At 37.5% G+C, this 14,535-nt stretch overlaps 1 protein-coding gene across 3 annotated transcripts; it reads right to left on the bottom strand.

Moving 5' to 3' along the window:
* Positions 1 to 1,459: 1,459 nt before the first annotated feature.
* Positions 1,460 to 13,348, bottom strand: LOC120959092 (apoptosis-stimulating of p53 protein 1). 3 transcript variants are annotated; one of them, XM_040382260.2, is made up of 9 exons: positions 13,224 to 13,321; positions 12,735 to 13,047; positions 12,149 to 12,661; positions 11,821 to 12,068; positions 3,539 to 5,243; positions 3,357 to 3,439; positions 2,990 to 3,207; positions 1,718 to 1,920; positions 1,460 to 1,640 (listed from the first exon to the last, which is right to left on the bottom strand). In XM_040382260.2, the coding sequence occupies exons 2-9, from the start codon at positions 12,762 to 12,764 to the stop codon at positions 1,599 to 1,601; spliced, it is 3,042 nt and encodes a 1,013-aa protein (XP_040238194.2). In that variant the 5' UTR covers positions 12,765 to 13,047; positions 13,224 to 13,321; the 3' UTR covers positions 1,460 to 1,598. The 3 variants fall into 3 exon arrangements, with proteins under 3 accessions (XP_040238194.2, XP_040238195.2, XP_040238197.2); XM_040382261.2 differs by having other exon boundaries at positions 12,735 to 12,896; positions 13,224 to 13,317; XM_040382263.2 differs by lacking the exon at positions 12,735 to 13,047 and having other exon boundaries at positions 13,224 to 13,348.
* Positions 13,349 to 14,535: the final 1,187 nt, after the last annotated feature.

Raw genomic sequence — 14,535 nt, 5'->3', positions numbered from 1 at the left:
AAATGACAACTGAAAAATAACGCTTGTCAAACAAAAAAAAAATTAAGAAAAATTCACAAGAGTTCATGTTAATTTGTTGATTTGCACTAGTTTGCAATAAAAAATATCAGTTTTGTTTGAATTTGTCTGTCCCAGACGGTGTACAGCGTATAGAGTTCCATCTGGAACACACACCTAGAACTTCTTCTGCTTTGGCACAACAACCGTTGTCGACCAAGGCCTGCTTGTACTACTTTTGGGCTTGGCTTTCAGTGACTTATTTATTTCCATAGCACGTATGGGGCACGTTCCAGTCGGGGCTTGAACCCATGACGGGCATGTTGTTAAGCCGTACGAGTTGACAACTGTACCACCAACCCGCCCAACCTAGATCTACCGACCCAAAAAAGCAAACTAAAACGAGAAAAACAATGGTAGTGATATGGTATTATGACCAATATTGCCATAATCCGAAATCATTGTGCACGGTTTAAGCGATAGTGGACAGTCTTGACATGCTGTCAGATTCAAATTAAAGGAATGCGCAGCTTACGCTGCGCTTGATTCAGTGTCCAAGCTCCAACCAAACTCAACGTGTTTTATTCTGATAGCTGGAAAGAACATAACAGTAGCACGCTTCCGCGTCTTGATTATGGTACAAACAACCACCACTAATACAGCATTTGTATGAGCCATACACTTAATTTTTGCGTCGATCTCAAGTCTACCGTTACATGACTTTCAACCGTTGTCAGAAAAAGTGAATAAATCCATCTTTCCGCATCGTAAAACGTATTCGCTCCTTTTTGTGAATTCTCTTTAAAAAAAATTAGGAGCCACAAACAAAGTAGGCGCCACTAAAGGTATAACGAAATTGGTCGACCGAAAAAAGAAGCATTAAAAAAAGTTACGAGGCTAAAATTCATCTGTAAAATTTTTCGTTACGTTGGTTTTTTGATGTGTCTGGCATCGGGCTGAAAGTACTGTTGAGTAATGGGAACAATAAATACTATTTTCTAAAAGAACAGAAACCATCATTTTATAATATCTTAGTTTTTGCAATCACTTCGATCGTTCCCACTTCCACTGGGGAACGAAAACTAATTGGAAAACTGGCTATTTTGACTGCCTATTTTGAAAACATGTTTCCTATCTTTTTTCCAATAATAACCATGACCGTGCGGCCACGAAGTGAAATTCACAGCGAAATGATATATTAAACAGGTGAAAAGCTGATAGGTTACGCTTCGCGGCATTCAGCTGATGTGAAAAGAAAACAAATGGCGTTTACGAAATTGCAAAAAATCCATCGCAGAATTTTAACATGGAGCATTTAATTAAGTTTCAATCATTAATCTTTAATTCTTCCATTTGGTGAATGTTCCGCTTGAAAAGATACACTGTTTAAATGATTATCGATTAGCAATACGGCCGAAGCCGTTCTTTCTGAATAAAAAAAAAAGATTATCGAAAGCAGATGTTGTTTCTCCTTCAACCCATTTGCTGCACCTGTCAATAATTCGTTTAGCTGTATATTTGACTCTTTGTGACCGGAGCATGATACATTAACCAAGTTGAGCAGTAAAATTATATTATGTAGAACCATACAAAATTTAATCCTAGTTTTCGTCATTGTATGATGGAGTAAGTCTCGGGTGGAGCTAAAACGAATAGGTAAATGATACATTAATTATTAGGACAAAATTATGTTCGCGAACAGCAATCGGAGCTATCTTACCCCAAGTAAATTTCTCGGAACGTAACCTTCGCTACCCAAGGAGCTGCGAGCCCACCACCATTCTCGTTCAGCTTCATCTCCTTTACGGATGATAGTCAGCGTGTCGTTGACAAAGAAGCTTAATTCATCAGGCTGCTGAGATTCGTAAGAAAATACAGCATACACCTCTCCATTGTTCAATATACCCAGCTTTTCCTGTATACCTTTAAAGAACGAACAACATGCATTTTAATTACTAATGTTGATAATTTACGTGTCATGTACATGTATAATTCTATGCTTAACTGATATTAAGTAACGCTTTTGCACGCAACAAGAGATGTCAGACATCTCATATTCTCACCATATTATCATCTTGTGATTGATGTTCACTTAGTACCAGACCACTTAATTCAGACAGTGTTGATGATCTTCTTTACTTGTTGAGGATTTAACCTCGGAAAAACTTGCATGTAAGTTCCCAAACGGTGGTGCATTTTATAGTTGTACCGACTAGTGTTGTACATCATGATTTTTTTTTTTGGATTCATTCATATGAATCTCCACCCATCAGTGAATATATTTACAGGGTTTCTCAAGCCAAATCAACATCGTAACACTATTTTCAAACACAGCGATTGTTACCATCATATATGCAATTCGAATCCGTAAACTCTTTTCAATTTGGTAACGCTTGGTTTTGAACATGTAAAATCCCAAGTCGATTCTGGAAAGTGTATAATGGATGAAAAGACAGCCAACATACATTTTCCATTCCACGACGTTCTATATACAATGGAACTCCTCAGAACGAGTTAAATCCGTTCCTAACTCGTATTGCGGTAGGCTCTTTTTCATACAATTTGTATGAAAAGTAAAATAATTGGTTCCAGGTCAAGAAAAGTGTAAGTATACAAGGTGTATATGCATCACAACCATACGGAAGACTTCCACGTGGCAACAATAATGCATTGATCAATTATTAGTAACAAAATTCTCGCCTTTACGAGCAAGTAGATCAATACAGGGTTTCTCAAGCCAGCTCAACATCGTAACACTATTTTTCGAACAGGTTAAACGATTGTCAACATCGTACATACAATTCGAATCCTTAAACTTTTTTCGATTTAGTGACACTAGGTTTTCCAATTCCAATTGTATGTACGATGTTGACAATCGTTTAACGTGTTCGAAAAATTGTGTTACGATTTTGAGCTGGCTTGAGAAACACTGTAATATATTTTATATTTGTATAAAATAAAATAAGCAGTCTTTAGACAAAAAGCAACGTACTGTAAAGATATTCTGAACAACCGTCAAATCCTTCTTCATCCTCTTCGCATTTTTCGGCAGGAGTTTCGTGATCGGATAGAGTTGCTGCAAACAAACAGGCGCCAGACTCGACCAGAAACTTTACCATGGGCAAATTATTGCAACTGGCAGCACAATGCAAAGGGGTCCACCCATCGGAATCCTGTGCATTCACGTCGCATCCAAAATTTACCAAAAATCTGCAACAGAATGAAACATTTAATAAGGTTTTACTTGCAAGAACAATACAGGGGTTTACATTAGAACTGAAGACCGCGAGATACTATGATGAATTGACGTAAGTCAATCACAAGACTGCAGAACATATTCTACTAGCATCACTACTTACTTTACTATTTCAAAATGTCCCGCGCATATTGCATTGTGCAAAGCTGTAATACCTTCATCATTTGCTGCACTTGGATTTGTTACCTGTAACAATAAGAGATTGTTGTTTAGAAAATTGAGCATTATTTATTTAATTATAAATAAAATAACAATGTTTAAGCTTATTACATTAGTTTGACTCACCTGCATCGCAGTTTTCTCGACGAGTTCCAGTTCTCCTTCCAAACTGGCATCCAACAGTAATGCCAACGGATCGAAACTTACACGCCGTGAAAGTTTATGTTTACTTCCTTCGCCTAATGTAATACCATTCCCGTTATCGGTCCCAATGTCAGCAGCATTCCCTTGAACATCTGGTTCCATTAGGATGAAATTACGCTTCCTTCTAGTTACTTCATTATCTGAATTTCCATCAGTACTGTTACAATTCCCACTTTTTAGCTTTTTCAATCGTTCTATTGGATGTTCTCGACCAGCATGAAACTCACTATTATCTGACACATATTTTGTACTATGCAAAGATTCGCTTTCGCAGTTACTATATTGTGTAGTCTCATTTACCTCGCTAGTATTAGCAGTAGCTGTCTCCTTTCGTTTATTTATTATCTGTTGCGTTGCGGATGAAATTGGAAACTTATTTAATGCTGTATTAGCATTGCAGTTGAGATTGACAGAGTTTGTAAAGTTCTTTAACTTTGGTTGTTCTAAAAATGGATGTTTCCGGATAGTTAAGGGCTTTGCCTTAATTGGGAGTTTATCATTTACCGTGGACTGTTTATTGATAGCCCCCTGCAAACTTAAATCCGGAATATCAAAAGAGGCTGACGCCGGTGCATCGATTTCATTGTTTGTTAATCCTTCAATAAAAGCTACATTCATTTCGTTACCATATTCATCTATTTCATTATTATTCCCCGATACCACCAAAGGATTTGTTCCTGCATTGCTGACACCGGAAATTTTGTTGGGTTTAGGAGGAAGGGCTGGTCGATTGTTATTGTTTGGGCTTGTTGAAATTGTTGTTGGATCAGCTTCGCTCAATGTCATGACGTTACTTTCAATACATGTTGGAACTTTACGTGTGACTCTCGTGATTTTTACACCCGTTGTTCCACATAAATTGTAAGAACTGGCAACCGTAGATGAGCTAGGCTTCATAGCAAGCGTAGGTGCTACACTGTTGATTGGTTTTCTGGGTGATACCACCAAATTTCCTAAAGGAATGTTTTGCAAAAAAATGTGGCTAGCTTTTGGTAGGCTTAAGTTATTATGTTTTAGTTTATCTTGACTATTTCCAGTTGCGCTTGCTATTTCAATATTACTATGTTTTGACTGTCCTTTATCTAAACTTACGACCAAATCTGATTCATAATCATTAGAGTTATCGCAGTTTGATTGTGAATTGGAATTATTCTTTGTTTCAAAATCATCAGATATCATGTTTTGGTGCACTTCCTTCCCAGTAATTGTACCATTTTCTGTTCCCGTTCCAGAAACGTTTCCGAGATTTTCTGCGAAGCATGATCGATATTGCTGTTGTTGGTGCTGCTGCTGTTGGCGAACAGCGAGTTTTTTTTCATCACTTTCCGGGGCGAACAACATAGCTTCCTCACCACTAATAGTTTTCATATTAGTTTCATGTTCCCACTGGTAATTTTGTAGCTGTAATTGCTGCACATGTTGTGGTTGTATATAGTCGGAAGAATTGCTAATCGACGGCTGAGGTTTATCATTCATGCTCAACAATGAAGATGCAGGCGAAGTAAAATTGGACCCATCTCCTAAAGATGATGATTTCGCGGGAATATGATTAAACGGTTCCACTGCAACGATATTTCCTCGACTCAAAGTTCTTGAATGCGAGGAGATGATGTGTGTTGACGAGGATCTGTAAAACAATATTATTTTAAAGTTACAAATATAATACCATATTCCTCTGGGTGTCCCAGATGTATAATATTAATGCTATTATTAATTCTGACTGAAAATGACAATTTTGAACCTTTTTTGAATGAGTTTTAAAATTCGATTAAAAGGGAAATTATTTTGCATTTCATGTTCCTACTGGTAATTTAATAGCTGTAATTGCTGCACATGTTGTGGTTGTATATAGTCAGAAGAATTGCTAATCGACTGCTGAGGTTTATCATTCATGCTCAACAATGAAGATGCAGGCGAAGTAAAATTGGACCCATCTCCTTAAGATGATAATTTCGCGGGAATATAATTAAACTGTTCCACTGCAACGATATTTTCTTCAGAAAATTATTCTCAGCTCAGCTATCATATATGCTAGCCAGGGATTACTGAGTTAGAATCCTAATATTTTGTGTAACAGATAGGGTGTATTGCAGGGTTTTCGAGGATTATATAGACATGTTCAGCGAGTTGTAGATTCGTTCAGGTATATAATAGACTCTTTCAGCGAGATATAGAATTGTTCGGAAGTAGGCGTTGACATGTTCGGTTATACTGTAGAGTTGTCACTTTCGTACCCCTTGGACTGCAGCTAGGATCATTCTCATCAGGAGGTAAACAAACAGTTTTCGAAAAAAAAAGCTTTTTTAAACTAATTTATGTATTAAACAGCTTGGGGAATGATTATTAGCTACTTTTCGGACTTTTAAGAATGAAAAATTGAACCCTGCGGCACAGTGTGTAAACAAAACAATTGACAGCTCTACAGAATTGCTGAACATGTCTACGCCTACTTCCGAACAATTCCATATCTCGCTGAAAGTCTATTATATGCTCGAACGAATCTACAACTCGCTGAACATGTCTATATAATCCTCGAAAACCCTGTATTATGAATCTTTGGAAAAAGATCAACACGCTCTTAAATAATTTCCGAATACATCGGAAGCCCCAGAATCTAATGGGAGAAAATCTGGTATCATATTCGCCGTTCGAATCGATGAAGGTTTCGTCAACTTTTTTGCTCTTGTTCTAGCGTTCTTGACATTTAGTCGAAGCAACTGGTAAACGGAGTAAATGTAAACAAACTGATTGAGCACTTCTTTTAAATCAACAATTTCCATATTTTGGTTACAAATGGAATATATGTGAGCGATAAAATTGTTACTAGACTTGTGTTGAATATAATTTCAAATGTAGACAGCGGTCACAATTCGTTTTATGGTTCAATTTGCGTGTTTCCGACAGCATGAGCTGTCGGGAGAAAATCACTCGAATCTGCCTACTCGATGATACCAATTTAAGCTTTTTGAACTTGAACTTTTTTTCATCAACTCGGAACTGCCGGCGGAAAAGTTACATGTCAAATGATAACAAAATTAACAAAATTAACGTTCGAGTGAAATTTCTTGAATGCCGAACGCAATATGACAGGCTTGATAGTCTCAATTTACGGGCGCCCAATGTTTGGAACTTTTGGAGCTCAAACTGTGTTGGCTTTTTATTTGTTTCCAATCAAATACATAAATTGGTTATGCATCCTCTTAAAACACGAAATATATGTTTATTTATCGCAACAGAATAATACAAGCCGGTAATAAAAAATGCTGATAAAAATACGACTCTAAAAATATGACCTAAATGTTGTTTACATCAGAGCTATACGAAAAAGTGTGTGGATTACAGTGTTTCTCTAGCCGGCTCAACAATGTAAGCATCATTTCCAATCCATAAAATCCCTATTCAACATTGTCAAATGAATGTCGTGCGTAGCGGAATTTAGGGGAAGTGTGCCACCTTAAGCATTTAATGTTATAACTCACTAAAACGTGTTTATCAAAAGCCGATTTAAATCTCATAACCATTTTACATATATTTCCTCACTTACTAATGAGTTCCGCTTGAAAAAAAAGTGCAAACAAAACTATTTTTGATGTGTTTTAAAAATGATCGAAAAATACGTTGTTTTTGAACTATGGGGCAAGATTGCCACCCGAATGGGACAAGACCTGGTTAAAATAAACGTATTTCTTAGATAATTTGATTTTTTCTTCTTCTTCTTCTTTGGCTCAACAACCGTTGTCGGTCAAGGCCTGCCTGTACCACTTATGGGCTTGGCTTTCAGTGACTAATTGATTTCCCCCCATAGCAGGATAGTCAGTCCTACGTATGGCGGCACGGTCTATTAGGGGATTGAACCCATGGCGGGCATGTTGTTAAGTCGTACGAGTTGACGACTGTACTACGAGACCGGCTATTTTTGATTTTTGAATTTGATTTTTTATGTTGGAATAAAAACTAGTGTATGTGGCACTAGTGTATGTATTAGTGATGCTCGTTGCGTTCCGAACCTGCCAGGTGCGATCCGTTCCAGCATGCAAGCATCCGGACCGCGATCCTTATTTTTAACCCAAGCAGGTTCAAACTGAACCTGTTGCTCCCACCGTTCTTTGCGATCCGACCTGAACCGACTGTTATCAACGATCTTATCGATCCGATCTGAACCGGCTGCTCTCAGCGTTCTCGGCTATCTATGCTAGGCCGGTTGCTCTCAGTGCTAATTGCGATCCGGCCTAGAACGCATGACATTCTACTCTCTTTGTATTGATGAGCCGGTTTGCCGGTTCAATTTAACACTTTAAGCGCCGTGTCATATAAATTCGCATGACGGTTTTGCTCACCGTTCGGCATTGCATTTGCCGCTCAGTGATTCTCTTGAGAACGAATGAGGTAGGAAAGAGAGAACGAGAACGACATATGCTACGCCGCTTATCGCAATGAAACAAAAGAGTGATAAAAGTCGCACGAGAAATTATCGCTCTCATCGCTCTCTTGCCATGCGCTACGTGCTCACTCAAAAACTGTGACGTCAGGCCGGCGGTCAAAGTGTTAAAACTGTTTCTCTCAGCGTTCTTTTCGATCCTGTCTGGAACGCACGATCATCTGCTCTCTTTCATACGAGGGGCCGATCTGGTACGTACAAAGAAAGCAGGTAAAATCTGAACCTGTTTCTCTCAGCGTTCTTTTCGTTCCGGTAAGGAACGGCGTTCTCTTCTCTTTTGCTTCTTTCTAGTATGGACACACACACACATTCTGACTATGTGCGCGATAACAGCGCAAGCCACACTCTCTCAGTCAAAGAGATAACGGTACTACACCTGAGCCGTGAAGCCAGAGAAGGAAAGAGATTTGTGATTGGTGGAAAGCTAATCGCCAAAATTTAAAGAGACAATCCTGCACTAGCGGTAAGCGCAATGAATGAAATGTTTCTCTTCTGCCATATGGATGTTATCAGTATAGGTGCGTTATTTGGTCTGGATTGTGGTAGTCAATGAATTGCTATGTGTTGGGTGCTGAGCTGCTTCGTTGCACATGCATTTCCAATGAACTCGTTTGAATTTTTACCTGAGATCTTCTTTGTGCAACTAAATATTTAGGGTGCATGACACGTTTAGCCTTCTGCAATAATTTATTTAACGCCGTTTATCGCCCCGTGAAACAGCGCTATTCTTATAGACAATTGAAGTGCACTACAGGACACTTTCACACCGGTAGTCGACCGTACAGTATAATGTCAACCCTACAGAAACAACTTAACAATCTATGTATTTCATATAAACCAAAGTTATTCGATGCTATCTGCTTCTATTAAGAAATATTAATTCAATCAGTGTAGTGTAATTTAATCCATACGAAATTTAAAAACCCGATTAAACTTGTAAGCTTTTTGATTTTGCATCAAAATTTCATTTGTGTTGCAACAGATTTCTGATTTTCTTCTTTAGTTAGGAGTATGAAAAGGGAATAATGATTAATTTTAGTAAAAACAAATACAACAAAATGCCTTAACCTTTTCATGAAAAAGGAACTGTATAGCGGGCTACTTAATTTAAACGTTTATATTTTAGTAGAATAGTTTTACACATTCAGTAAACTATTATTTAGCTTTGTTTTCATTGAAACTGTGTGATTACTGCACCAAAATTATAATACACAATATTCAAAGAATACTTACAAGTTAACCATATATAAAGTGAGCAACTGAAAAAAGCGTAACCATGGCAGGTCATCCTGCGTTCCCTTGAACCTGCGTTCCGTGTTCCGTTCTTTTTCTCCAGATTGGCAGGTTCGTTCCGTTCCTCAATTTTCGGAACTATTCTCATCACTAGCATGTATTCCTACTTGTCTTGAGTCACCAATGAACCCTGTTTGACCACCAACTGTACCACAATATGGTTTGTTTCTGGTCTGTTTTTCCGGGGTGGAATGCGCTCATATATAATAGCGCACCATACCACAGCACGCTGTTGTAACAATAGCAGTTTTCGAGCAGCTATCAAAGTGGGTATAATATACAGGTGGCTTTCTCTCAAGGTGTATGAATTACGAAGGCGTGTATGAATTACGAATTACGGATAAGGTGAATGTTATCGCTTCTGTTTGTGAATGAAGATTTTAAGAGTGTTTTGTGTATTCGTCAAGCCTTCAGAAAGCTTGTTTGAGCAAAAGTTTTCACCCGTCCTGTCAAAAAGCGATACTAAAATTTAGTTATAAAAAACATGCTATGAGACCATGAGACCATCACACACCTATGAAATATGGTGGCACATTTGCCCCAAACAGAGGTCTCGAAATTAGTATCTTTTTTGAAATTGGATTTTTCAGTGACAAAAAGAAAATTTTATTCAACTAACCCCACAAAAAATTCACGTTTTCTCAGCTTTACGGTGGTATAACTATTTTCTCGGTTGATTGTTCCCATGATTTTTAGGGCTTATTTGGTTTGATTAAAAAACTAAAATTTCATGCTAAATTTTGAAACGCAACATAAAACAGTTCAAAACAATGGGAAATTCGAGATACGCGAATTTTTAGTTTTGACAGTTAATATGTCAAATCAATACAATTTTTTTCATCCATTGTCAAATGAAAAATAACTTGAACTTTTTCCAAAAGTTTTAAATCACTAAAAATACAAAAATAACCAAAGTTATTTCACGAATTGCATTAAATAAGTAAAAAGTTACATAAATGAACTAAATTCAATCAAAGAAACAGTACTAATCAAGTATATTTTGTCTGTAAAACGTGATATTCGACACACTTGCCCCAAATTCCGCTATACCAAGCAACCAATGACAGATCATTCAAGTTTTCATTTTTATTCCTGAATTGTATTTTACGGGATTGAATTTTTCATTTCCGATGTTGAGCTGGCTAGAGAAACCTTGTATTTCGGACCACTTCTGTTAACGCCACGGACCGCAAGTTGTCCACGGACCACAGGTTGGATACTACTGGTTTACATGATCGCTTTATATCAATATGGGGTTTCTCTAGCAAACTCAACATAATAAGCAAACAAATCAATCCTGTTAAATACATTTTAACAATAACAATGGAAACTCAAATGACCGTCATTGATTGCTTTGGTACGTTCGACAAACATTTGACAATGTTGAGTTGGGATTTTTACAAATTGGAAATGAACCTTACACTGTTGAGTTGGCTAGAGCAACCTTGTAAAGCATGTTGTAGAAAACAAATCTGTACATAACATTAAACGGTTGATTTGTCGATTTAATGGTCAAACAAACCAAACAAAATAAAAGATATCTAGAAATCAACCAAAATTGTAAAAAAATCATTATTTTATTTTTATATTCAATTACACTTCCCTGGGGGCCATGGCTATCATATATGATACCCATAAAAATATGTAAACAAAAAGTACTTGGCTCCCAGGGAAACATCAACAAAAATGGTCTGATGCTCAAAGTGTTAAGAAAAATTACACTCAAATAAGATATGTTTTGGCTAAAACGTTGGAATTAGACCTACGCAGGAATTCGAGAAACACGGTTTCTTCTCGATCATTAGCACTTTGACTGCCGAGCACACCCACTGTGGCGTGATGCAGTTTTTCGATTCACACAGGTTATTGTATCATGAGTTTTTAATTATTTAACGGCATTTTGTATCGCTATAGTAAATGTAGATTGTTAGATCTGAAACCTGCACAAATTACTCAGAATAGAATAGAACATGAGAACATACAGAATACAACAGAAAATATTAAAACGTAGCACCATCAAAACGAACCGGCGACACTCGCAGTTTTTAGAACAATAGCTACGGCGTCTGGCGAAGAAATGAGAGCGAGTAGTGTTAATTGCGTATCTCGTGAACAACGTATAGTTGGAGTTTTGCCATTTAAATAGGAATGTAACTGATTAATTTCTATATCATATTATCCAAAAGAAGCAAAGAAGTTTTGCACAAAACAATTTCTTCGTGGCAATTACAGAGTCTGTTAGTGCTCGTACATGGATGACGATGAGTGCACAATAACTATGAATTTTTTCAATCAAACTATCGAACATTTAACAATAAATGATGGCAGCTAGAATAAGTCAGTCTCAATAAGACTGGATTTCGACTACTCCGGGCGACTATTACTAGATTGGATATAATCACATCTAAGTAGATATTAATTATTTTAAATTAAGACAACTAGAAAGATAGCAAATGTGCTCTAATAAAATTACCTCGAATGCAACGGTTGGTTAACACTGGATGGGGTTATTTTTCCGTGATTATTTTGTCCTGATCCTGGACTAACATTTCCTGCATTCAAATTGTAGTTTTGTACGTTGAGTATTCGTTTTTTATTAATCCGGCTTTGCAATTCCACAATACGCTTGTCCACCGAATGTAGTTCTATCTGGCGCTGTTGTAATGTTTCTCTCTGCATATTTAAGCGGGCATTCTGTTGCATGGATAATTGATTACGATACTGTAAAAAATACCACAAAAGATTATTCTATACATCAATCCATCCATGGTGTAATTGTTTATCTTTTAATTTCAACTTACAGCAAGTTCCAAGCGCAATTTTTCCAACTCTTTCGCCGCTGGTGTAGCATTATTGTTGTGGGGATTTGAATTAAGACTGTATGAAATGCCATTTGTACCATTACCGACACCTCGTCGATCACGTCGTAGCTCTTCAAGCTGGCGTGTTAACGCTTCAACTTTAGCTACTGCAAGAGTAAGCTCCTTTTCCTTCTCACTGAATAGCGCTCGTATCGAGTCAAGGTCATTACCCAGCGTAACGTTATAGGTTTTTTGTAAATCTACTTGTCCCCTCAAAGCCCTGAGGCGTCGCAATTTTGATTCCTGGGCTTCAACACGCTCGCGCAATCGACGAAGACGCTCAGCTTCAGCAACCGAAACAGCATTACGTGTTTCCTGTGATTTAAGGAAACGTAAACGTTGTTCCTTTGCCGCAAGCATCTGGTGCTGAGTATCAATCTGATGTTGTTGACGCATTGCCATTGAACGTAGTTCTGCAGCAGTCGGTCGATCAGCTCGGTCATGCAGCTGAATCTAGGACGAAGAAAAATCTACCATTACTACTAAAACAAAGTGTAGATTAAGCATACCATGAATATACGCATACATTATCTTCACTATAACTCGGTTGCTTCATTCCATGATATACATTTAACAAAATTCAGAATAAGATTAGTGTTGAATTACATGTAATAAAACCAATTGAAACTCGTTCGTATTCGATTGTAATCAAACACACGAAATGCTCACTTCACAAGACAATTTTATGCTAGTAAAGAAGGATGAAGCTATCTAGTAATGTACAACTTCACTGTTTTACAAAAGACTATTATAAATGGTCACGTATTTCCACGCGTAACAGCACAATAGTTTTTCACAACATGTTGGTGGAATCCAGATATGCTTCAACCTGTTATAAACTACCAAATATTTCAATATTGAAGAAATGCTCTAGACGTGTACATTCACAAACACCACCATTTTCACTACTGGAATGCCCGAAACATCGATAATATTGATTTCGAACATAAACTCTACAAGTATTTATATTATTAGATTTTCACACAAATAAGTTAACTGTATTTTCTCTAATTACTTTTCCATAGGATTTTCTCATTACAGATGACGACAACACGCCATTTTGTGTATATCGTAATTTGATATTCGATCTGCTATGTACAGGTAGTTCCGAATATATGCGATTTTCTAAATTTGACAGTTCCGTGAGGAAATGTACTACAGTCCGATCCCGAGTTACGCAGTTGGTGCATTCCCGAGGAATCCGCGTAACTCAAATATCAGCGTACCCGGATCAATAAACGATGCGCAATCTAAGATTCTAAAATTCTATTGATTTTTCCGAGTTTTTGATTTAATGTAGTACTATTATACACTTTATCATTTATTTGTTAAGATTCGTGCAGAAAATTCTAATATTTCTGGCATTTAAGCGGTTTCAATTTGTTAGCAAAAATGTAATTTATACCGATCTTGAAGCAAATTGTATTGATTTGACATTTAATCTGTCAAATTTATAAAGCCGCGTATCTCCGAATCCGCGTAAGGTAATGGTCAGAACTTCGCCGCATGCGATTTTGCCGCATGCGGCAAGAAAAGAGTTTTCTCAATTTTCTAGCTTTTCAAGGTATTATAATGATATTTTGTTGTTTCTTTATAAAGATAATCATTATTTGATATGATTTTAGACATTTGACATCTGAAATAAAATCGCATGCGGCGATGCGGCAATATCAAATGATTTTGATTTTGCCGCATCGCCGCATGCGGCAGATTCGCAAGGGCTGTCATTAACGTCAAATCCCATACAAAAGCTTGCGGCAAAATCGCATGCGGCGAGGTTCTGACCGCTGCCTAAGTCGAGAACCGTGTAACTCGGGAACAGACTGTACAGGCGTCCCCCGAGTTACGACCCCCTCGAGTTACGACGATTCGCAGATACCAGTGTGGCCAGATTATTTTGGCGGTTTTCAGTAGGCGCATCAAAATTTTATCGGTAGTTTTCGGTAGGAGTTTAAGATTTTTTCGATAGTTTTCGGTAGGCTTTGAAGTGTTGAGCGGGGGGGGAAGGGGGGGGTTGTCGGAGATGGAAGCTAATCTCTTCCATGAAGAGCAGCACGAGAAAACAACATCTTTCATTTATTTAAAGGAGATAGTTTAGATTTGGTTCATAGCGGTCACATGAGGCCTTTCTGAAGTGTCGATCTGAAATTTGTACTAGGGAATTAAACCCAACAAATGATTGGGACGCTCTGGCAGCCATCGAACGCGACATCGAACATGAAAAATATATGGGATTTTACATGTTCGATTTGATAACCCACAAATCGAACATGTGAAGTCCTATACATTTTTCATGTTCGATGTCGTGTTCTATTGCTGCTAGAGCA

This window comes from Anopheles coluzzii, chromosome 3, assembly GCF_943734685.1.
Source record: "Anopheles coluzzii chromosome 3, AcolN3, whole genome shotgun sequence".
Lineage (NCBI taxonomy): Eukaryota > Metazoa > Arthropoda > Insecta > Diptera > Culicidae > Anopheles > Anopheles coluzzii.
The sequence above is the reverse complement of the archived record's forward strand: the minus strand, read 5'-3'. Positions and strand labels throughout refer to the sequence as shown.

Coding starts and splice junctions, on each gene's coding strand:
- LOC120959092 (XM_040382260.2), bottom strand. CDS start 12,764: ATGAAGCAACCGAGTTATAGTGAAGATAAT. Junction 3,440..3,538: donor TCGAGAAAACTGCGATGCAG/GTGAGTCAAACT, acceptor TTATTGTTACAG/GTAACAAATCCAAGTGCAGC. Junction 1,921..2,989: donor TTGTTCAGAATATCTTTACA/GTACGTTGCTTT, acceptor CGTTCTTTAAAG/GTATACAGGAAAAGCTGGGT.